The 24,759-nt window shown below is 42.2% G+C and overlaps 1 protein-coding gene across 1 annotated transcript in view; it reads left to right on the top strand.

Annotated features, from left to right (window-relative positions):
• LOC135516522 (sodium/hydrogen exchanger 9B2-like) overlaps window positions 1-24,759 on the top strand; it is a 75,829-nt gene that overhangs the window by 29,748 nt on the left and 21,322 nt on the right. Inside the window, exons 5-6 of the mRNA XM_064940869.1 lie at window positions 1,637-1,764; window positions 7,601-7,776. Of these exons, the coding sequence (XP_064796941.1) occupies window positions 1,637-1,764; window positions 7,601-7,776 (304 nt within the window). The remainder of the gene's footprint in view (window positions 1-1,636; window positions 1,765-7,600; window positions 7,777-24,759) is intronic.

The following is a 24,759-nucleotide window of genomic DNA, read 5'->3' as shown; positions in this document are numbered from 1 at the left end:
GCGTTACGATGACCACCTCTCCCTATATCAGCGGGCCCAGGTGTTACGATGACCACCTCTCCCTACATCAGCGGGCCCAGGCGTTACGATGACCACCCCTCTCTACATCAGCGGGCCCAGGCGTTACGATGACCACCTCTCCCTACATCAGCGGGCCCAGGCGTTACGATGACCACCTCTCCCTACATCAGTGGGCCCAGGCGTTACGATGACCACCTCTCCCTACATCAGCGGGCCCAGGCGTTACGATGACCACCTCTCCCTACATCAGTGGGCCCAGGCGTTACGATGACCACCTGCGCCCCTCCCTCTGCCTTCTCCCTTTTCGGGCAAGCATATCACTTATGGCCAACATCCCTACACTCAAAACACCGTTGACTACCCATACCAGCATAAGTCGTATACAGTCTGTTGTCATACTTGACTTAAATGATAACTCCAAAATCTGCTCCAGTGAGTCCAAAAACATGAACACTTGTCGCCGAAATGACATTACCTGTTTCAAAGCCGAGTGTTTGAAATGACATTACCTGTTTCAAAGCCGAGTGTTTGAAATGACATTACCTGTTTCAACGCTGAGTGTTTGAAATTACAGAACCTGTTTCAACGCCGAGTGTTTGAAATGACATTACCTGTTTCAACGCCGAGTGTTTGAAATGACAGAACCTGTTTCAACGCTGAGTGTTTGAAATGACATTACCTGTTTCAAAGCCGAGTGTTTGAAATGACAGAACCTGTTTCAACGCCGAGTGTTTGAAATGACATAACCTGTTTCAACGCCGAGTGTTTGAAATGACATTACCTGTTTCAAAGCCGAGTGTTTGAAATGACAGAACCTGTTTCAACGCCGAGTGTTTGAAATGACATAACCTGTTTCAACGCCGAGTGTTTGAAATGACATTACCTGTTTCAACGCCGAGTGTTTGAAATGACAGAACCTGTTTCAACGCTGAGTGTTTGAAATGACATTACCTGTTTCAACGCCGAGTGTTTGAAATGACAGAACCTGTTTCAACGCCGAGTGTTTGAAATGACAGAACCTGTTTCAGAGCCGGGTGTTTGCACCCCAACGGAACAATCTTAACTGAACTTGCAAATTCCCCAAACCGTAATAACTCACGCTCCAACAGCTCATTGGGAATAAACGGAGGTACATTCGAAATCGTTACCCTTGTTGACGGAGAGAAAAGCAGCGTAACTTGAATAAACATTAAGAAGTACACCATGCTCAACCATACGATCAACAAGACACTCGTCTTTAAGAAGTACACCATGCTCAACCATACGATCAACAAGACACTCTTCTTTAAGAAGTACACCATGCTCAACCATACGATCTACAAGACACTCTTCTTTAAGAAGTACACCATGCTCAACAAGACTCTTCTTTAAGAAGTACATCATGCTCAACAAGACTCTTCTTTAAGAAGTACACCATGCTCAACCATACGATCAACAAGACACTCTTCTTTAGGAAAAAACAAAACCACTTTATTCATCTGTGACACATAAGCAACAGAGAGAGGGAGAGAGAGAGAGAGAGACAGAGAGACAGTACAGACAGACAGACAGACAGACAGACAGACAGACAGTTTTCTCCATGGTTTTTACAGCTGAAGGTGTATGTGTTCAACAGGCTCTCCGCAGACTCAAGGCGGTGTGTGTGCGACTGGCAGTAGGACCGTGTACAGTGGAGGCATCAACAGTAGCTGTGATGTCTCACTTCCTGATGGGCTTGCCCTGGGTCTGGGGATTCGTACTGGGGTAAACACACATACCTCAACACAGTGTTACCTTTTTGGGTTGTAGGGTTTGTATTTTGTCCTGTAATTCATTCAAGGTAATTGGAGAATCTAGTGGGTTCTGGTAGTCTTAAATTGTTGATTCTAAGATTTGTATTTGATCATGTATATGTTTTTGCTGTTTGTTCTTTGTTATAGAGCCAAAAAGATTGGAGAAGTGGTTTACCCATTTATCCCTGTTTCGGATGTTGATATTTGTTTTGTGAGTCCACATTTTCCCAGAGGTGGTTCGATTCTATGGATTCTTCAGTTATATTGAGCTGATTTCTGTGATTTTGCTGTGATCTGATTGGCTGACTGTGAACACTCTAAGAGACTCTGGGTTGAGGTCAGTGATAAAGTAGTGCCGTGTCTTTACTATCATTAACTGAAGACTTAGTTTTTATCAAATAGCTCTCTGTAATTAGTAGTACGCAATTAAACTGATTAATCATGTAACTGTAATTAACTAGGAAGTCGGGACACCAAGGAAAATATTCAGATTACAAAGTTATAATTTTCCTAATATAGCTTTTCAGATATATTCATATCTGATCAATTAGACTTCTGATTAAAGAATTATTTACTTTACCTCACGTTAGTCTCATTCCAAACATCGTAAATTGTTGGTTATCTGCACGAACCCAGTCTTCACTATGAGTCATCCATACATCAATTGTCTTAAATAATTTATTTATTAACTAACTAAACAATCACAGAAGTGCACACATAAACAAACATGGTAAATGTGGTTACATGAAAGGATAGGGGAATGTGCCCTAGTGGGCTGAACCGGCATGGCAGCTTGTTAGACAAAAGGGAAGTGGGGGTCAGATGAGGAGTCACTACAGAGTTAATAATTATAACAATTGAAATGATAATCCTTTGCACATGAACGCTCACTCATTCGGGAACAATTACAATCAATTTATATATTTACGCTCAGTGTGTCGTCGGGATCTCAGTTGAGAAGTTTGTTTCTTTTGTAGAATTGTCCGTCATTATGGTAATGTGGCCGCACCGTTTCTCATGAGTTTTACAAAAACCAAATGGACCAGTTTGTAGCTGGATTCTTCACCGAACTTTTATACGTTTTCCAGAACATAAATGTGGTTCGGACCTCAAGTTCTGTGAGGTGGAAGAAATGTATTTGTTCTCTATGAAACTTCCCTCTGTCTCTATACTGTGTGGCCATGAGGAGATAATCTCCTCCAGGAATTTACGACCTCTCTCTGACCACAGCAGCCTAGTTGAAGGAGGCAGGGAGAGGCGGATGGGGCTCGCTGTACCCAAAGAGGGCAACGTCATGACACTGTATATGTATTTTCACTGAGGAAATGTACAAGTCTGCTCTTAATGACAATGCAGAGGATTTTCCCAAGGTTGCTGTTCCTTTGGCTTTGATGCCTCATGACTGAGTATTGCTCTGTGAAGTAGACTGTTTGATGCCTCATGACTGAGTATTGCTCTGTGAAGTAGACTGTTTGATGCCTCATGACTGAGTATTGCTCTGTGAAGTAGACTGTGATTTTACTGTGATCTGATAGGGGTGTCAGTGGACTGACTGAGAACGCTCTGAAAGACTCTGGGTTGAGGTCAGTGATAAAGTAGTCTACAGTACTACTGCCAAGAGATGAGCTATAGGTGGACCTACCGTAGGAGTCCCTTCGAAGCCTACCTTTGACTATGTACATACCCAGGATGTAACAGAGCTATAGGTGGACTTACCTTTTGACTATGTACAGACCAGTGGCGGTCAAACCGTTTAAAACCTCTTAGTTCTAATGGCAAAATGTGGATTTCTGCTTGTAAGCGGTTTTGACCTCCAGTTATGTGGTGCCGTGATTATATTTAGTGTTGTTTTCAGATCAATTCAAATGTTTTACCATTGAGGAGGATGGTCCTCCCCTTCCTCCTCTGAGGAGCCTCCACTGATCCCAGCGTGAAACAGAGCGGCAGGAGTTACACCCCGGTTTTGTTGGTTACTCATCTACTCAGCCTATTGAGTCCACTGGACTCACACAGAACTTCCCTACACCTTGACCGCTTTCTCCCCTCTCTCTCCAGATGACAGCCTGCGACTAGTGAGGTCTGGCCGCCCAACAACCTGCCCTCTCGACCCCATCCCCTCCTCCCTCCTCCATCCCCTCCTCCCTCCTCCATCCCCTCCTCCCTTCTCCAGACCATCTCTGGAGACCTTCTCCCATTCCTCACTTCCCTCATCCCTGACCACTGTCTTTGTTCCATCCTCATCAACTCATCCCTGACCACTGTCTTTGTTCCATCCTCATCAACTCATCCCTGACCACTGTCTTTGTTCCATCCTCATCAACTCATCCCTGACCACTGACCGCATCCCCTCTGAGTTCAACATGGCCCGAGTCGCTCCCCTCCTCAAGAAAACAAAACTTGACTCATCTGACGTCAAACTACAGACATGTGTCTCTTCTTTATTTTCTTTCTAAAACAATTAAGCGTGTTGTTTCTGATCAACAGTCTCATTATCTGTCTCAGAACCATCTTCTGGACCCTAACCAGTCAGGCTTCAAGAAGGGTCACTCAACCCAGACTGCCCTTCTCTATGTCACAGTCTCTCAGCAATGCCAAAGCTGACTCTCTCTCCTCTGTTGTCATCCTCTTAGATCTATCTGCCTTCGACACCGTGAACCATCAGATCCTCCCCTCCACCCTCTCAGGGCTGGGTGTCTCAGGCTCTATCAGATCCTCCTCTCAGGGCTGGGTGTCTCAGGCTCTATCAGATCCTCCTCTCCACCCTCTCAGGGCTGGGAGTCTCAGGCTCTATCAGATCCTCCTCTCCACCCTCTCAGGGCTGGGTGTCTCAGGCTCTATCAGATCCTCCTCTCCACCCTCTCAGGGCTGGGCGTCTCAGGCTCTATCATCTCGACCCTCTCAGGGCTGGGTGTCTCAGGCTCTGCCTCCTCTCCACCCTCTCAGGGCTGGGTGTCTCACGCTCTGTCAGATCCTCCTCTCCACCCTCTCAGGGCTGGGCGTCTCAGGCTCTGCCTCCTCTCCACCCTCTCAGGGCTGGGTGTCTCAGGCTCTATCAGATCCTCTTCTCCACCCTCTCAGGGCTGGGCATCTCAGGCTCTATCAGATCCTCCTCTCAGGGCTGGGTGTCTCAGGCTCTATCAGATCCTCCTCTCCACCCTCTCAGGGCTGGGTGTCTCAGGCTCTATCAGATCCTCCTCTCCACCCTCTCAGGGCTGGGTGTCTCAGGCTCTATCAGATCCTCCTCTCCACCCTCTCAGGGCTGGGTGTCTCAGGCTCTATCAGATCCTCCTCTCCCTCTTCTCAGGGCTGGGTGTCTCACGCTCTATCAGATCCTCCTCTCCACCCTCTCAGGGCTGGACGTCTCAGGCTCCGCCCACTCTTGGATTGCATCCTACGTGGCAGGCCACTCCTACCAGGTGATGTGGAGAGGATCTGTGTCTGTACCACATACTCTCACTACTGGTGTCCCCCAGGGCTCGGTTCTAGGCCCTCTCCTCTTCTCTCTATAGACCAAGTCACTCAGCTCTGTCGTATCCTCACATGGTCTCTCCTATCACTGCTATGAGGATGACACTCAACTACTTTTCTCCTTCTCCCTTCTGACACCCAGGTGATGACTCTGCGTGCCTGGCAGATATTTCAACTTGGATATCGGCCCAACCCCTCAAGCTCAACAACTCGCCACCCCAAAATGTTTTAGTAACAATAATAATATACAGTAACAAGCACTTCAAAACAATAAAGATATATATATATATATATATATATATATATATACAGTGTTGTAACAATGTACAAATGGTTAAAGTACACAAGGGAAAATAAATATGCATAAATATGGGTTGTATTTACAATGGTGTTTGTTCTTCACTGGTTGCCCTTTTCTTGTGGCAACAGGTCACACATCTTGTTGCTGTGATGTCACACGGTGGAATTTCACCCAGTAGATATGAGAGTTTATCAAACTTGGGTGTTACGGTTTTCTTCCTGGGAAGGAGAGGCGGACCAAAATGCAGCGTGGTTATGGTTGAACATCTTTAATAAAGATGATAATGTGAACAATATACAATACAAAACAAGAAAACGTGGAAAAACGAACTGGTGCAAAACACAGAGACAGGAAACAATCATCCACGAAATACCCAAATATGGTTCCCGATAAACACCTGCCTCTGATTGAGAACCAATCTAGGCAACCATAGACTTTCCTAGACAACTCTACTAAACACAACCCCATAAATCTAATAAACCCCTAGACAAGACAAGACACATAAATCACCCATGTCACACCCTGGCCTGACCAAAATAATAAAGAAAACACAAAATACTAAGGCCACATTGGATTTGTTTTCTAATTCTTTGTGGATCTGTGTAATCTGAGGGAAATATGTCTCTCTAATATGGTCATACATTGGGCAGGAGGTTAGGAAGTGCAGCTCAGTTTCCACCTCATTTTGTGGGCAGTGAGCACATAGCCTGTCTTCTCTTGAGAGCCAGGTCTGCCTACGGCGGCCTTTCTCAATAGCAAGGCTATGCTCACTGAGTCTGTACATAGTCAAAGCTTTCCTTAATTTTGGGTCAGTCACAGTGGTCAGGTATTCTGCCACTGTGTACTCTCTGTTTAGGGGCAAATAGCATTCTAGTTTGCTCTGTTATTTTCTTAATTATTTCCAAGTAATTATATTTTTGTTTTCTCATGATTTGGTTGTGTTGCTGTCCTGGGGCTCTGTGGGGTGTGTTTGTGTTTGTGAACAGAGCCCCAGGACCAGCTTACTTAGGGGACTCTTATCCAGGTTCATCTCTCTGTAGGTGATGGCTTTGTTATGGAAGGTTTGGGAATCGCTTCCTTTTAGGTGGTTATAGAATTTAACAGCTCTTTTCTGGATTTTGATAATTAGTGAGTATCGGCCTAATTCTGCTCTGCATTATTTGGTGTTCTACGTTGTACACGGAGGATATTTTTGCAGAATTCTGCATGCAGAGTCTCAATTTGGTGTTTGTCCCATTTTGTGAATTCTTGGTTGGTGAGCGGACCCCAGACCTCACAACCATAAAGGGCAACGGGCTCTATGACTGATTCAAGTATTTTTAGCCAGATCCTAATTGGTATGTTGAATTTTATGTTCCTTTTGATGGCATAGAATGCCCTTCTTGTCTTGTCTCTCAGATCGTTCACAGCTTTGTGGAAGTTACTTGTGGCGCTGATGTTTAGGCCAAGATATGTATAGTTTTTTGTGTGCTCTTGGGCAACAGTGTCTAGATGGAATTTGCATTTGTGGTCCTGGCAACCTTTTTCGGAACACCATTATTTTGGTCTTACTGAGATTTACTGTCATGGTCCATGTCTGACAGAATCTGTGCAGAAGATCTAAGTGCTGATGTAGACCCTCCTTGGCTGGTGACAGAATACTAGATCATCAGCAAACAGTAGACATTTGACTTCGGACTCTAGTAGGGTGCTGCAGACTATTTTAATCTCCCCCCCTCTCTCTCTCTCTCTCTCTCTCTCTTCTTTCTCTTTCTCTCTCTCTTTCTCTCTCTCTCTCTCTCTCTCTGTCTCTGTCTCTCTCTCCCTCTTCTTTCTCTTTCTCTCTGTCTCTGTCTCTCTTCTTTCTCTGTCTCTCTCTCTATCTCTCTCTTCTTTCTCTCTCTCCCTCTTCTTTCTCTTTCTCTCTCTCTCTCTACCTCTCTCTCTCCCTCTCTCTCTCTCTCTCTCTCTCTCTCTCTCTCTCTCTCTCTCTCTCTCTCTCTCTCTCTCTCTCTCTCTCTCTCTCTCTCTCTCTCTCTCTCTCTGTCTCTGTCTCTAGGTTTGTTCTGAGTGCAGTATCCCCAGCGGTGGTGGTGCCCTCCATGTTGTTACTCCAGAAGGATGGCTACGGAGTGGAGAAGGGAATCCCTACTCTACTGATGGCTGCTGGGAGTTTTGATGACATCCTGGCCATCACAGCATTCACCACCTCTCTGGGTGTGGCCTTTGCCTCAGGTAACACACCTGGATGTACATTAGACATACACATGCACGCACACACACACACACACTCACATTAGTAGTAGATATTCATGCATGTGGAACATCACATTTCAAAGTGTTTAAGGTGAAGTTTAGATACAAACTCAGAATCTTTAATGTTAGGTTTAAGTTTAGGCATGAAGTACAAATTCTTAAGGTTAATGATTAAGGTTTAGGTTTTAAATGGAAGGATTTGAACATGCAACCTTGGGGACCAGAGGAAGATGCTTGAAAGTAACAGCTCTCACTGTTTACCCCTAGTGGCCACGAATACTGAATTGTACTACGGGTGACCTGGTTGATGTAAAAACATGACAAGCTGATGACTAGGGTTATGTGTATGTTTCCTGTAGACTCTACATGTCTCAACATACTAAGGGCTGTTTACTGTAGACTCTACATGTCTCAACATACTAAGGGCTGTTTCCTGTAGACTCTACATGTCTCAACACACTAAGGGCTGTTTCCTGTAGACTCTACATGTCTCAACATACTAAGGGCTGTTTCCTGTAGACTCTACATGTCTCAACATACTAAGGGCTGTTTCCTGTAGACTCTACATGTCTCAACATACTACGGGCTGTTTCCTGTAGACTCTACATGTCTCAACATACTAAAGGCTGTTTCCTGTAGACTCAACATGTCTCAACATACTAAGGGCTGTTTCCTGTAGACTCTACATGTCTCAACATACTAAAGGCTGTTTCCTGTAGACTCTACATGTCTCAACATACTAAAGGCTGTTTCCTGTAGACTCTACATGTCTCAACATACTAAGGGCTGTTTCCTGTAGACTCTACATGTCTCAACATACTAAAGGCTGTTTCCTGTAGACTCTACATGTCTCAACATACTAAGGGCTGTTTCCTGTAGTCTCAACATACTAAAGGCTGTTTCCTGTAGTCTCTACATGTCTCAACATACTAAAGGCTGTTTCCTGTAGACTCAACATGTCTCAACATACTAAAGGCTGTTTCCTGTAGACTCTACATGTCTCAACATACTAAGGGCTGTTTCCTGTAGACTCTACATGTCTCAACATACTAAAGGCTGTTTCCTGTAGACTCTACATGTCTCAACATACTAAAGGCTGTTTCCTGTAGACTCTACATGTCTCAACATACTAAAGGCTGTTTCCTGTAGACTCTACATGTCTCAACATACTAAAGGCTGTTTCCTGTAGACTCTACATGTCTCAACATACTAAAGGCTGTTTACTGTAGACTCTACATGTCTCAACATACTAAGGGCTGTTTACTGTAGACTCTACATGTCTCAACATACTAAAGGGATGTTTCCTGTAGACTACATGTCTCAACATACTAAAGGCTGTTTACTGTAGACTCTACATGTCTCAACATACTAAGGGCTGTTTCCTGTAGACTCTACATGTCTCAACATACTAAAGGCTGTTTCCTGTAGACTCTACATGTCTCAACATACTAAGGGCTGTTTCCTGTAGACTCTACATGTCTCAACATACTAAGGGCTGTTTCCTGTAGACTCTACATGTCTCAACATACTAAAGGCTGTTTCCTGTAGACTCTACATGTCTCAACATACTAAAGGCTGTTTCCTGTAGACTCTACATGTCTCAACATACTAAGGGCTGTTTCCTGTAGACTCTACATGTCTCAACATACTAAGGGCTGTTTCCTGTAGACTCTACATGTCTCAACATACTAAAGGATGTTTCCTGTAGACTCTACATGTCTCAACATACTAAGGGCTGTTTCCTGTAGTCTCAACATACTAAAGGCTGTTTCCTGTAGTCTCTACATGTCTCAACATACTAAGGGCTGTTTCCTGTAGACTCTACATGTCTCAACATACTAAAGGCTGTTTCCTGTAGACTCTACATGTCTCAACATACTAAAGGCTGTTTCCTGTAGACTCTACATGTCTCAACATACTAAGGGCTGTTTCCTGTAGACTCTACATGTCTCAACATACTAAAGGCTGTTTCCTGTAGACTCTACATGTCTCAACATACTAAGGGCTGTTTCCTGTAGTCTCAACATACTAAAGGCTGTTTCCTGTAGTCTCTACATGTCTCAACATACTAAAGGCTGTTTCCTGTAGACTCAACATGTCTCAACATACTAAAGGCTGTTTCCTGTAGACTCTACATGTCTCAACATACTAAGGGCTGTTTCCTGTAGACTCTACATGTCTCAACATACTAAAGGCTGTTTCCTGTAGACTCTACATGTCTCAACATACTAAAGGCTGTTTCCTGTAGTCTCTACATGTCTCAACATACTAAAGGCTGTTTCCTGTAGTCTCTACATGTCTCAACATACTAAGGGCTGTTTCCTGTAGACTCAACATGTCTCAACATACTAAAGGGATGTTTCCTGTAGACTCTACATGTCTCAACATACTAAAGGCTGTTTCCTGTAGACTCTACATGTCTCAACATACTAAAGGTTGTTTCCTGTAGACTCTACATGTCTCAACATACTAAAGGCTGTTTACTGTAGACTCTACATGTCTCAACATACTAAGGGCTGTTTACTGTAGACTCTACATGTCTCAACATACTAAAGGGATGTTTCCTGTAGACTACATGTCTCAACATACTAAAGGCTGTTTACTGTAGACTCTACATGTCTCAACATACTAAGGGCTGTTTCCTGTAGACTCTACATGTCTCAACATACTAAAGGCTGTTTCCTGTAGACTCTACATGTCTCAACATACTAAAGGCTGTTTCCTGTAGACTCTACATGTCTCAACATACTAAAGGCTGTTTCCTGTAGACTCTACATGTCTCAACATACTAAAGGCTGTTTCCTGTAGACTCTACATGTCTCAACATACTAAAGGCTGTTTACTGTAGACTCTACATGTCTCAACATACTAAGGGCTGTTTACTGTAGACTCTACATGTCTCAACATACTAAAGGGATGTTTCCTGTAGACTACATGTCTCAACATACTAAAGGCTGTTTACTGTAGACTCTACATGTCTCAACATACTAAGGGCTGTTTCCTGTAGACTCTACATGTCTCAACATACTAAAGGCTGTTTCCTGTAGACTCTACATGTCTCAACATACTAAGGGCTGTTTCCTGTAGACTCTACATGTCTCAACATACTAAGGGCTGTTTCCTGTAGACTCTACATGTCTCAACATACTAAAGGCTGTTTCCTGTAGACTCTACATGTCTCAACATACTAAAGGCTGTTTCCTGTAGACTCTACATGTCTCAACATACTAAGGGCTGTTTCCTGTAGACTCTACATGTCTCAACATACTAAGGGCTGTTTCCTGTAGACTCTACATGTCTCAACATACTAAAGGATGTTTCCTGTAGACTCTACATGTCTCAACATACTAAGGGCTGTTTCCTGTAGTCTCAACATACTAAAGGCTGTTTCCTGTAGTCTCTACATGTCTCAACATACTAAGGGCTGTTTCCTGTAGACTCTACATGTCTCAACATACTAAAGGCTGTTTCCTGTAGACTCTACATGTCTCAACATACTAAAGGCTGTTTCCTGTAGACTCTACATGTCTCAACATACTAAGGGCTGTTTCCTGTAGACTCTACATGTCTCAACATACTAAAGGCTGTTTCCTGTAGACTCTACATGTCTCAACATACTAAGGGCTGTTTCCTGTAGTCTCAACATACTAAAGGCTGTTTCCTGTAGTCTCTACATGTCTCAACATACTAAAGGCTGTTTCCTGTAGACTCAACATGTCTCAACATACTAAAGGCTGTTTCCTGTAGACTCTACATGTCTCAACATACTAAGGGCTGTTTCCTGTAGACTCTACATGTCTCAACATACTAAAGGCTGTTTCCTGTAGACTCTACATGTCTCAACATACTAAAGGCTGTTTCCTGTAGTCTCTACATGTCTCAACATACTAAAGGCTGTTTCCTGTAGTCTCTACATGTCTCAACATACTAAGGGCTGTTTCCTGTAGACTCAACATGTCTCAACATACTAAAGGGATGTTTCCTGTAGACTCTACATGTCTCAACATACTAAAGGCTGTTTCCTGTAGACTCTACATGTCTCAACATACTAAAGGTTGTTTCCTGTAGACTCTACATGTCTCAACATACTAAAGGCTGTTTACTGTAGACTCTACATGTCTCAACATACTAAGGGCTGTTTACTGTAGACTCTACATGTCTCAACATACTAAAGGGATGTTTCCTGTAGACTACATGTCTCAACATACTAAAGGCTGTTTACTGTAGACTCTACATGTCTCAACATACTAAGGGCTGTTTCCTGTAGACTCTACATGTCTCAACATACTAAAGGCTGTTTCCTGTAGACTCTACATGTCTCAACATACTAAGGGCTGTTTCCTGTGGACTCTACATGTCTCAACATACTAAGGGCTGTTTCCTGTAGACTCTACATGTCTCAACATACTAAAGGCTGTTTCCTGTAGACTCTACATGTCTCAACATACTAAAGGCTGTTTCCTGTAGACTCTACATGTCTCAACATACTAAGGGCTGTTTCCTGTAGACTCTACATGTCTCAACATACTAAAGGCTGTTTCCTGTAGACTCTACATGTCTCAACATACTAAAGGCTGTTTCCTGTAGACTCTACATGTCTCAACATACTAAGGGCTGTTTCCTGTAGACTCTACATGTCTCAACATACTAAGGGCTGTTTCCTGTAGACTCTACATGTTTCAACATACTAAGGGCTGTTTACTGTAGACTCTACATGTCTCAACATACTAAGGGCTGTTTCCTGTAGACTCTACATGTCTCAACATACTAAGGGCTGTTTCCTGTAGACTCTACATGTCTCAACATGCTAAAGGCTGTTTCCTGTAGACTCTATATGTCTCAACATACTAAAGGCTGTTTCCTGTAGACTCTACATGTCTCAACATACTAAGGGCTGTTTCCTGTAGACTCTACATGTCTCAACATACTAAAGGCTGTTTCCTGTAGACTCTACATGTCTCAACATACTAAAGGCTGTTTCCTGTAGACTCTACATGTCTCAACATACTAAGGGCTGTTTCCTGTAGACTCTACATGTCTCAACATACTAAGGGCTGTTTCCTGTAGACTCTACATGTCTCAACATACTAAAGGCTGTTTCCTGTAGACTCTACATGTCTCAACATACTAAGGGCTGTTTCCTGTAGTCTCAACATACTAACGGCTGTTTCCTGTAGTCTCTACATGTCTCAACATACTAAAGGCTGTTTCCTGTAGACTCAACATGTCTCAACATACTAAAGGCTGTTTCCTGTAGACTCTACATGTCTCAACATACTAAAGGCTGTTTCCTGTAGACTCTACATGTCTCAACATACTAAAGGCTGTTTCCTGTAGACTCAACATGTCTCAACATACTAAAGGCTGTTTCCTGTAGACTCTACATGTCTCAACATACTAAGGGCTGTTTCCTGTAGACTCTACATGTCTCAACATACTAAAGGCTGTTTCCTGTAGACTCTACATGTCTCAACATACTAAAGGCTGTTTCCTGTAGACTCTACATGTCTCAACATACTAAAGGCTGTTTCCTGTAGACTCTACATGTCTCAACATACTAAAGGCTGTTTCCTGTAGACTCTACATGTCTCAACATACTAAAGGCTGTTTACTGTAGACTCTACATGTCTCAACATACTAAGGGCTGTTTACTGTAGACTCTACATGTCTCAACATACTAAAGGGATGTTTCCTGTAGACTACATGTCTCAACATACTAAAGGCTGTTTACTGTAGACTCTACATGTCTCAACATACTAAGGGCTGTTTCCTGTAGACTCTACATGTCTCAACATACTAAAGGCTGTTTCCTGTAGACTCTACATGTCTCAACATACTAAGGGCTGTTTCCTGTAGACTCTACATGTCTCAGCATACTAAGGGCTGTTTCCTGTAGACTCTACATGTCTCAACATACTAAAGGCTGTTTCCTGTAGACTCTACATGTCTCAACATACTAAAGGCTGTTTCCTGTAGACTCTACATGTCTCAACATACTAAGGGCTGTTTCCTGTAGACTCTACATGTCTCAACATACTAAGGGCTGTTTCCTGTAGACTCTACATGTCTCAACATACTAAAGGCTGTTTCCTGTAGACTCTACATGTCTCAACATACTAAGGGCTGTTTCCTGTAGTCTCAACATACTAAAGGCTGTTTCCTGTAGTCTCTACATGTCTCAACATACTAAGGGCTGTTTCCTGTAGACTCTACATGTCTCAACATACTAAAGGCTGTTTCCTGTAGACTCTACATGTCTCAACATACTAAAGGCTGTTTCCTGTAGACTCTACATGTCTCAACATACTAAGGGCTGTTTCCTGTAGACTCTACATGTCTCAACATACTAAAGGCTGTTTCCTGTAGACTCTACATGTCTCAACATACTAAGGGCTGTTTCCTGTAGTCTCAACATACTAAAGGCTGTTTCCTGTAGTCTCTACATGTCTCAACATACTAAAGGCTGTTTCCTGTAGACTCAACATGTCTCAACATACTAAAGGCTGTTTCCTGTAGACTCTACATGTCTCAACATACTAAGGGCTGTTTCCTGTAGACTCTACATGTCTCAACATACTAAAGGCTGTTTCCTGTAGACTCTACATGTCTCAACATACTAAAGGCTGTTTCCTGTAGTCTCTACATGTCTCAACATACTAAAGGCTGTTTCCTGTAGTCTCTACATGTCTCAACATACTAAGGGCTGTTTCCTGTAGACTCAACATGTCTCAACATACTAAAGGGATGTTTCCTGTAGACTCTACATGTCTCAACATACTAAAGGCTGTTTCCTGTAGACTCTACATGTCTCAACATACTAAAGGCTGTTTCCTGTAGACTCTACATGTCTCAACATACTAAAGGCTGTTTACTGTAGACTCTACATGTCTCAACATACTAAGGGCTGTTTACTGTAGACTCTACATGTCTCAACATACTAAAGGGATGTTTCCTGTAGACTACATGTCTCAACATACTAAAGGCTGTTTACTGTAGACTCTACATGTCTCAACATACTAAGGGCTGTTTCCTGTAGACTCTACATGTCTCAACATACTAAAGGCTGTTTCCTGTAGACTCTACATGTCTCAACATACTAAGGGCTGTTTCCTGTAGACTCTACATGTCTCAACATACTAAGGGCTGTTTCCTGTAGACTCTACATGTCTCAACATACTAAAGGCTGTTTCCTGTAGACTCTACATGTCTCAACATACTAAAGGCTGTTTCCTGTAGACTCTACATGTCTCAACATACTAAGGGCTGTTTCCTGTAGACTCTACATGTCTCAACATACTAAAGGCTGTTTCCTGTAGACTCTACATGTCTCAACATACTAAAGGCTGTTTCCTGTAGACTCTACATGTCTCAACATACTAAGGGCTGTTTCCTGTAGACTCTACATGTCTCAACATACTAAGGGCTGTTTCCTGTAGACTCTACATGTTTCAACATACTAAGGGCTGTTTACTGTAGACTCTACATGTCTCAACATACTAAGGGCTGTTTCCTGTAGACTCTACATGTCTCAACATACTAAGGGCTGTTTCCTGTAGACTCTACATGTCTCAACATGCTAAAGGCTGTTTCCTGTAGACTCTATATGTCTCAACATACTAAAGGCTGTTTCCTGTAGACTCTACATGTCTCAACATACTAAGGGCTGTTTCCTGTAGACTCTACATGTCTCAACATACTAAAGGCTGTTTCCTGTAGACTCTACATGTCTCAACATACTAAAGGCTGTTTCCTGTAGACTCTACATGTCTCAACATACTAAGGGCTGTTTCCTGTAGACTCTAAATGTCTCAACATACTAATGGCTGTTTCCTGTAGACTCTACATGTCTCAACATACTAAAGGCTGTTTCCTGTAGACTCTACATGTCTCAACATACTAAAGGCTGTTTCCTGTAGACTCTACATGTCTCAACATACTAAAGGCTGTTTCCTGTAGACTCTACATGTCTCAACATACTAAAGGCTGTTTCCTGTAGACTCTACATGTCTCAACATACTAAAGGGCTGTTTCCTGTAGACTCTACATGTCTCAACATACTAAAGGCTGTTTCCTGTAGACTCTACATGTCTCAACATACTAAAGGCTGTTTCCTGTAGACTCTACATGTCTCAACATACTAAGGGCTGTTTCCTGTAGACTCTACATGTCTCAACATACTAAGGGCTGTTTCCTGTAGACTCTACATGTCTCAACATACTAAGGGCTGTTTCCTGTAGACTCTACATGTCTCAACATACTAAGGGCTGTTTCCTGTAGACTCTACTTGTCTCAACATACTAAGGGCTGTTTCCTGTAGACTCTACATGTCTCAACATACTAAGGGCTGTTTCCTGTAGACTCTACATGTCTCAACATACTAAGGGCTATTTCCTGTAGACTCTACATGTCTCAACATACTAAAGGCTGTTTCCTGTAGACTCTACATGTCTCAACATACTAAGGGCTGTTTCCTGTAGACTCTACATGTCTCAACATACTAAAGGCTGTTTCCTGTAGACTCTACATGTCTCAACACACTAAAGGCTGTTTCCTGTAGACTCTACTTGTCTCAACATACTAAGGGCTGTTTCCTGTAGACTCTACATGTCTCAACATACTAAGGGCTGTTTCCTGTAGTCTCAACATACTAAAGGCTGTTTCCTGTAGTCTCTACATGTCTCAACATACTAAGGGCTGTTTCCTGTAGACTCTACATGTCTCAACATACTAAAGGCTGTTTCCTGTAGACTCTACATGTCTCAACATACTAAAGGCTGTTTCCTGTAGACTCTACATGTCTCAACATACTAAGGGCTGTTTCCTGTAGACTCTACATGTCTCAACATACTAAAGGCTGTTTCCTGTAGACTCTACATGTCTCAACATACTAAGGGCTGTTTCCTGTAGTCTCAACATACTAAAGGCTGTTTCCTGTAGTCTCTACATGTCTCAACATACTAAAGGCTGTTTCCTGTAGACTCAACATGTCTCAACATACTAAAGGCTGTTTCCTGTAGACTCTACATGTCTCAACATACTAAGGGCTGTTTCCTGTAGACTCTACATGTCTCAACATACTAAAGGCTGTTTCCTGTAGACTCTACATGTCTCAACATACTAAAGGCTGTTTCCTGTAGTCTCTACATGTCTCAACATACTAAAGGCTGTTTCCTGTAGTCTCTACATGTCTCAACATACTAAGGGCTGTTTCCTGTAGACTCAACATGTCTCAACATACTAAAGGGATGTTTCCTGTAGACTCTACATGTCTCAACATACTAAAGGCTGTTTCCTGTAGACTCTACATGTCTCAACATACTAAAGGCTGTTTCCTGTAGACTCTACATGTCTCAACATACTAAAGGCTGTTTACTGTAGACTCTACATGTCTCAACATACTAAGGGCTGTTTACTGTAGACTCTACATGTCTCAACATACTAAAGGGATGTTTCCTGTAGACTACATGTCTCAACATACTAAAGGCTGTTTACTGTAGACTCTACATGTCTCAACATACTAAGGGCTGTTTCCTGTAGACTCTACATGTCTCAACATACTAAAGGCTGTTTCCTGTAGACTCTACATGTCTCAACATACTAAGGGCTGTTTCCTGTAGACTCTACATGTCTCAACATACTAAGGGCTGTTTCCTGTAGACTCTACATGTCTCAACATACTAAAGGCTGTTTCCTGTAGACTCTACATGTCTCAACATACTAAAGGCTGTTTCCTGTAGACTCTACATGTCTCAACATACTAAGGGCTGTTTCCTGTAGACTCTACATGTCTCAACATACTAAAGGCTGTTTCCTGTAGACTCTACATGTCTCAACATACTAAAGGCTGTTTCCTGTAGACTCTACATGTCTCAACATACTAAGGGCTGTTTCCTGTAGACTCTACATGTCTCAACATACTAAGGGCTGTTTCCTGTAGACTCTACATGTTTCAACATACTAAGGGCTGTTTACTGTAGACTCTACATGTCTCAACATACTAAGGGCTGTTTCCTGTAGACTCTACATGTCTCAACATACTAAGGGCTGTTTCCTGTAGACTCTACATGTCTCAACATGCTAAAGGCTGTTTCCTGTAGACTCTATATGTCTCAACATACTAAAGGCTGTTTCCTGTAGACTCTACATGTCTCAACATACTAAGGGCTGTTTCCTGTAGACTCTACATGTCTCAACATACTAAAGGCTGTTTCCTGTAGACTCTACATGTCTCAACATACTAAAGGCTGTTTCCTGTAGACTCTACATGTCTCAACATACTAAGGGCTGTTTCCTGTAGACTCTACATGTCTCAACATACTAATGGCTGTTTCCTGTAGACTCTACATGTCTCAACATACTAAAGGCTGTTTCCTGTAGACTCTACATGTCTCAACATACTAAAGGCTGTTTCCTGTAGACTCTACATGTCTCAACATACTAAAGGCTGTTTCCTGTAGACTCTACATGTCTCAACATACTAAGGGCTGTTTCCTGTAGACTCTACATGTCTCAACATACTAAAGGCTGTTTCCTGTAGACTCTACATGTCTCAACATACTAAGGGCTGTTTCCTGTAGACTCTACATGTCTCAACATACTAAGGGCTGTTTCCTGTAGACTCTACATGTCTCAACATACTAAAGGCTGTTTCCTGTAGACTCTACATGTCTCAACATACTAAAGGCTGTTTCCTGTAGACTCTACATGTCTCAACATACTAAGGGCTGTTTCCTGTAGACTCTACATGTCTCAACATACTAAGGGCTGTTTCCTGTAGACTCTACATGTCTCAACATACTAAAGGATGTTTCCTGTAGACTCTACATGTCTCAACATACTAAGGGCTGTTTCCTGTAGTCTCAACATACTAAAGGCTGTTTCCTGTAGTCTCTACATGTCTCAACATACTAAGGGCTGTTTCCTGTAGACTCTACATGTCTCAACATACTAAAGGCTGTTTCCTGTAGACTCTACATGTCTCAACATACTAAAGGCTGTTTCCTGTAGACTCTACATGTCTCAACATACTAAGGGCTGTTTCCTGTAGACTCTACATGTCTCAACATACTAAAGGCTGTTTCCTGTAGACTCTACATGTCTCAACATACTAAGGGCTGTTTCCTGTAGTCTCAACATACTAAAGGCTGTTTCCTGTAGTCTCTACATGTCTCAACATACTAAAGGCTGTTTCCTGTAGACTCAACATGTCTCAACATACTAAAGGCTGTTTCCTGTAGACTCTACATGTCTCAACATACTAAGGGCTGTTTCCTGTAGACTCTACATGTCTCAACATACTAAAGGCTGTTTCCTGTAGACTCTACATGTCTCAACATACTAAAGGCTGTTTCCTGTAGTCTCTACATGTCTCAACATACTAAAGGCTGTTTCCTGTAGTCTCTACATGTCTCAACATACTAAGGGCTGTTTCCTGTAGACTCAACATGTCTCAACATACTAAAGGGATGTTTCCTGTAGACTCTACATGTCTCAACATACTAAAGGCTGTTTCCTGTAGACTCTACATGTCTCAACATACTAAAGGTTGTTTCCTGTAGACTCTACATGTCTCAACATACTAAAGGCTGTTTACTGTAGACTCTACATGTCTCAACATACTAAGGGCTGTTTACTGTAGACTCTACATGTCTCAACATACTAAAGGGATGTTTCCTGTAGACTACATGTCTCAACATACTAAAGGCTGTTTACTGTAGACTCTACATGTCTCAACATACTAAGGGCTGTTTCCTGTAGACTCTACATGTCTCAACATACTAAAGGCTGTTTCCTGTAGACTCTACATGTCTCAACATACTAAGGGCTGTTTCCTGTGGACTCTACATGTCTCAACATACTAAGGGCTGTTTCCTGTAGACTCTACATGTCTCAACATACTAAAGGCTGTTTCCTGTAGACTCTACATGTCTCAACATACTAAAGGCTGTTTCCTGTAGACTCTACATGTCTCAACATACTAAGGGCTGTTTCCTGTAGACTCTACATGTCTCAACATACTAAAGGCTGTTTCCTGTAGACTCTACATGTCTCAACATACTAAAGGCTGTTTCCTGTAGACTCTACATGTCTCAACATACTAAGGGCTGTTTCCTGTAGACTCTACATGTCTCAACATACTAAGGGCTGTTTCCTGTAGACTCTACATGTTTCAACATACTAAGGGCTGTTTACTGTAGACTCTACATGTCTCAACATACTAAGGGCTGTTTCCTGTAGACTCTACATGTCTCAACATACTAAGGGCTGTTTCCTGTAGACTCTACATGTCTCAACATGCTAAAGGCTGTTTCCTGTAGACTCTATATGTCTCAACATACTAAAGGCTGTTTCCTGTAGACTCTACATGTCTCAACATACTAAGGGCTGTTTCCTGTAGACTCTACATGTCTCAACATACTAAAGGCTGTTTCCTGTAGACTCTACATGTCTCAACATACTAAAGGCTGTTTCCTGTAGACTCTACATGTCTCAACATACTAAGGGCTGTTTCCTGTAGACTCTACATGTCTCAACATACTAAGGGCTGTTTCCTGTAGACTCTACATGTCTCAACATACTAAAGGCTGTTTCCTGTAGACTCTACATGTCTCAACATACTAAGGGCTGTTTCCTGTAGTCTCAACATACTAACGGCTGTTTCCTGTAGTCTCTACATGTCTCAACATACTAAAGGCTGTTTCCTGTAGACTCAACATGTCTCAACATACTAAAGGCTGTTTCCTGTAGACTCTACATGTCTCAACATACTAAAGGCTGTTTCCTGTAGACTCTACATGTCTCAACATACTAAAGGCTGTTTCCTGTAGACTCAACATGTCTCAACATACTAAAGGCTGTTTCCTGTAGACTCTACATGTCTCAACATACTAAGGGCTGTTTCCTGTAGACTCTACATGTCTCAACATACTAAAGGCTGTTTCCTGTAGACTCTACATGTCTCAACATACTAAAGGCTGTTTCCTGTAGACTCTACATGTCTCAACATACTAAAGGCTGTTTCCTGTAGACTCTACATGTCTCAACATACTAAAGGCTGTTTCCTGTAGACTCTACATGTCTCAACATACTAAAGGCTGTTTACTGTAGACTCTACATGTCTCAACATACTAAGGGCTGTTTACTGTAGACTCTACATGTCTCAACATACTAAAGGGATGTTTCCTGTAGACTACATGTCTCAACATACTAAAGGCTGTTTACTGTAGACTCTACATGTCTCAACATACTAAGGGCTGTTTCCTGTAGACTCTACATGTCTCAACATACTAAAGGCTGTTTCCTGTAGACTCTACATGTCTCAACATACTAAGGGCTGTTTCCTGTAGACTCTACATGTCTCAGCATACTAAGGGCTGTTTCCTGTAGACTCTACATGTCTCAACATACTAAAGGCTGTTTCCTGTAGACTCTACATGTCTCAACATACTAAAGGCTGTTTCCTGTAGACTCTACATGTCTCAACATACTAAGGGCTGTTTCCTGTAGACTCTACATGTCTCAACATACTAAGGGCTGTTTCCTGTAGACTCTACATGTCTCAACATACTAAAGGCTGTTTCCTGTAGACTCTACATGTCTCAACATACTAAGGGCTGTTTCCTGTAGTCTCAACATACTAAAGGCTGTTTCCTGTAGTCTCTACATGTCTCAACATACTAAGGGCTGTTTCCTGTAGACTCTACATGTCTCAACATACTAAAGGCTGTTTCCTGTAGACTCTACATGTCTCAACATACTAAAGGCTGTTTCCTGTAGACTCTACATGTCTCAACATACTAAGGGCTGTTTCCTGTAGACTCTACATGTCTCAACATACTAAAGGCTGTTTCCTGTAGACTCTACATGTCTCAACATACTAAGGGCTGTTTCCTGTAGTCTCAACATACTAAAGGCTGTTTCCTGTAGTCTCTACATGTCTCAACATACTAAAGGCTGTTTCCTGTAGACTCAACATGTCTCAACATACTAAAGGCTGTTTCCTGTAGACTCTACATGTCTCAACATACTAAGGGCTGTTTCCTGTAGACTCTACATGTCTCAACATACTAAAGGCTGTTTCCTGTAGACTCTACATGTCTCAACATACTAAAGGCTGTTTCCTGTAGTCTCTACATGTCTCAACATACTAAAGGCTGTTTCCTGTAGTCTCTACATGTCTCAACATACTAAGGGCTGTTTCCTGTAGACTCAACATGTCTCAACATACTAAAGGGATGTTTCCTGTAGACTCTACATGTCTCAACATACTAAAGGCTGTTTCCTGTAGACTCTACATGTCTCAACATACTAAAGGCTGTTTCCTGTAGACTCTACATGTCTCAACATACTAAAGGCTGTTTACTGTAGACTCTACATGTCTCAACATACTAAGGGCTGTTTACTGTAGACTCTACATGTCTCAACATACTAAAGGGATGTTTCCTGTAGACTACATGTCTCAACATACTAAAGGCTGTTTACTGTAGACTCTACATGTCTCAACATACTAAGGGCTGTTTCCTGTAGACTCTACATGTCTCAACATACTAAAGGCTGTTTCCTGTAGACTCTACATGTCTCAACATACTAAGGGCTGTTTCCTGTAGACTCTACATGTCTCAACATACTAAGGGCTGTTTCCTGTAGACTCTACATGTCTCAACATACTAAAGGCTGTTTCCTGTAGACTCTACATGTCTCAACATACTAAAGGCTGTTTCCTGTAGACTCTACATGTCTCAACATACTAAGGGCTGTTTCCTGTAGACTCTACATGTCTCAACATACTAAAGGCTGTTTCCTGTAGACTCTACATGTCTCAACATACTAAAGGCTGTTTCCTGTAGACTCTACATGTCTCAACATACTAAGGGCTGTTTCCTGTAGACTCTACATGTCTCAACATACTAAGGGCTGTTTCCTGTAGACTCTACATGTTTCAACATACTAAGGGCTGTTTACTGTAGACTCTACATGTCTCAACATACTAAGGGCTGTTTCCTGTAGACTCTACATGTCTCAACATACTAAGGGCTGTTTCCTGTAGACTCTACATGTCTCAACATGCTAAAGGCTGTTTCCTGTAGACTCTATATGTCTCAACATACTAAAGGCTGTTTCCTGTAGACTCTACATGTCTCAACATACTAAGGGCTGTTTCCTGTAGACTCTACATGTCTCAACATACTAAAGGCTGTTTCCTGTAGACTCTACATGTCTCAACATACTAAAGGCTGTTTCCTGTAGACTCTACATGTCTCAACATACTAAGGGCTGTTTCCTGTAGACTCTACATGTCTCAACATACTAATGGCTGTTTCCTGTAGACTCTACATGTCTCAACATACTAAAGGCTGTTTCCTGTAGACTCTACATGTCTCAACATACTAAAGGCTGTTTCCTGTAGACTCTACATGTCTCAACATACTAAAGGCTGTTTCCTGTAGACTCTACATGTCTCAACATACTAAAGGCTGTTTCCTGTAGACTCTACATGTCTCAACATACTAAAGGGCTGTTTCCTGTAGACTCTACATGTCTCAACATACTAAAGGCTGTTTCCTGTAGACTCTACATGTCTCAACATACTAAAGGCTGTTTCCTGTAGACTCTACATGTCTCAACATACTAAGGGCTGTTTCCTGTAGACTCTACATGTCTCAACATACTAAGGGCTGTTTCCTGTAGACTCTACATGTCTCAACATACTAAGGGCTGTTTCCTGTAGACTCTACATGTCTCAACATACTAAGGGCTGTTTCCTGTAGACTCTACTTGTCTCAACATACTAAGGGCTGTTTCCTGTAGACTCTACATGTCTCAACATACTAAGGGCTGTTTCCTGTAGACTCTACATGTCTCAACATACTAAGGGCTATTTCCTGTAGACTCTACATGTCTCAACATACTAAAGGCTGTTTCCTGTAGACTCTACATGTCTCAACATACTAAGGGCTGTTTCCTGTAGACTCTACATGTCTCAACATACTAAAGGCTGTTTCCTGTAGACTCTACATGTCTCAACACACTAAAGGCTGTTTCCTGTAGACTCTACTTGTCTCAACATACTAAGGGCTGTTTCCTGTAGACTCTACATGTCTCAACATACTAAGGGCTGTTTCCTGTAGTCTCAACATACTAAAGGCTGTTTCCTGTAGTCTCTACATGTCTCAACATACTAAGGGCTGTTTCCTGTAGACTCTACATGTCTCAACATACTAAAGGCTGTTTCCTGTAGACTCTACATGTCTCAACATACTAAAGGCTGTTTCCTGTAGACTCTACATGTCTCAACATACTAAGGGCTGTTTCCTGTAGACTCTACATGTCTCAACATACTAAAGGCTGTTTCCTGTAGACTCTACATGTCTCAACATACTAAGGGCTGTTTCCTGTAGTCTCAACATACTAAAGGCTGTTTCCTGTAGTCTCTACATGTCTCAACATACTAAAGGCTGTTTCCTGTAGACTCAACATGTCTCAACATACTAAAGGCTGTTTCCTGTAGACTCTACATGTCTCAACATACTAAGGGCTGTTTCCTGTAGACTCTACATGTCTCAACATACTAAAGGCTGTTTCCTGTAGACTCTACATGTCTCAACATACTAAAGGCTGTTTCCTGTAGTCTCTACATGTCTCAACATACTAAAGGCTGTTTCCTGTAGTCTCTACATGTCTCAACATACTAAGGGCTGTTTCCTGTAGACTCAACATGTCTCAACATACTAAAGGGATGTTTCCTGTAGACTCTACATGTCTCAACATACTAAAGGCTGTTTCCTGTAGACTCTACATGTCTCAACATACTAAAGGCTGTTTCCTGTAGACTCTACATGTCTCAACATACTAAAGGCTGTTTACTGTAGACTCTACATGTCTCAACATACTAAGGGCTGTTTACTGTAGACTCTACATGTCTCAACATACTAAAGGGATGTTTCCTGTAGACTACATGTCTCA

This window comes from Oncorhynchus masou, chromosome 27 (assembly GCF_036934945.1).
Source record: "Oncorhynchus masou masou isolate Uvic2021 chromosome 27, UVic_Omas_1.1, whole genome shotgun sequence".
In the NCBI taxonomy this organism is placed as follows: domain Eukaryota; kingdom Metazoa; phylum Chordata; class Actinopteri; order Salmoniformes; family Salmonidae; genus Oncorhynchus; species Oncorhynchus masou.
This window is presented reverse-complemented; position numbering and strand designations above follow the sequence as displayed.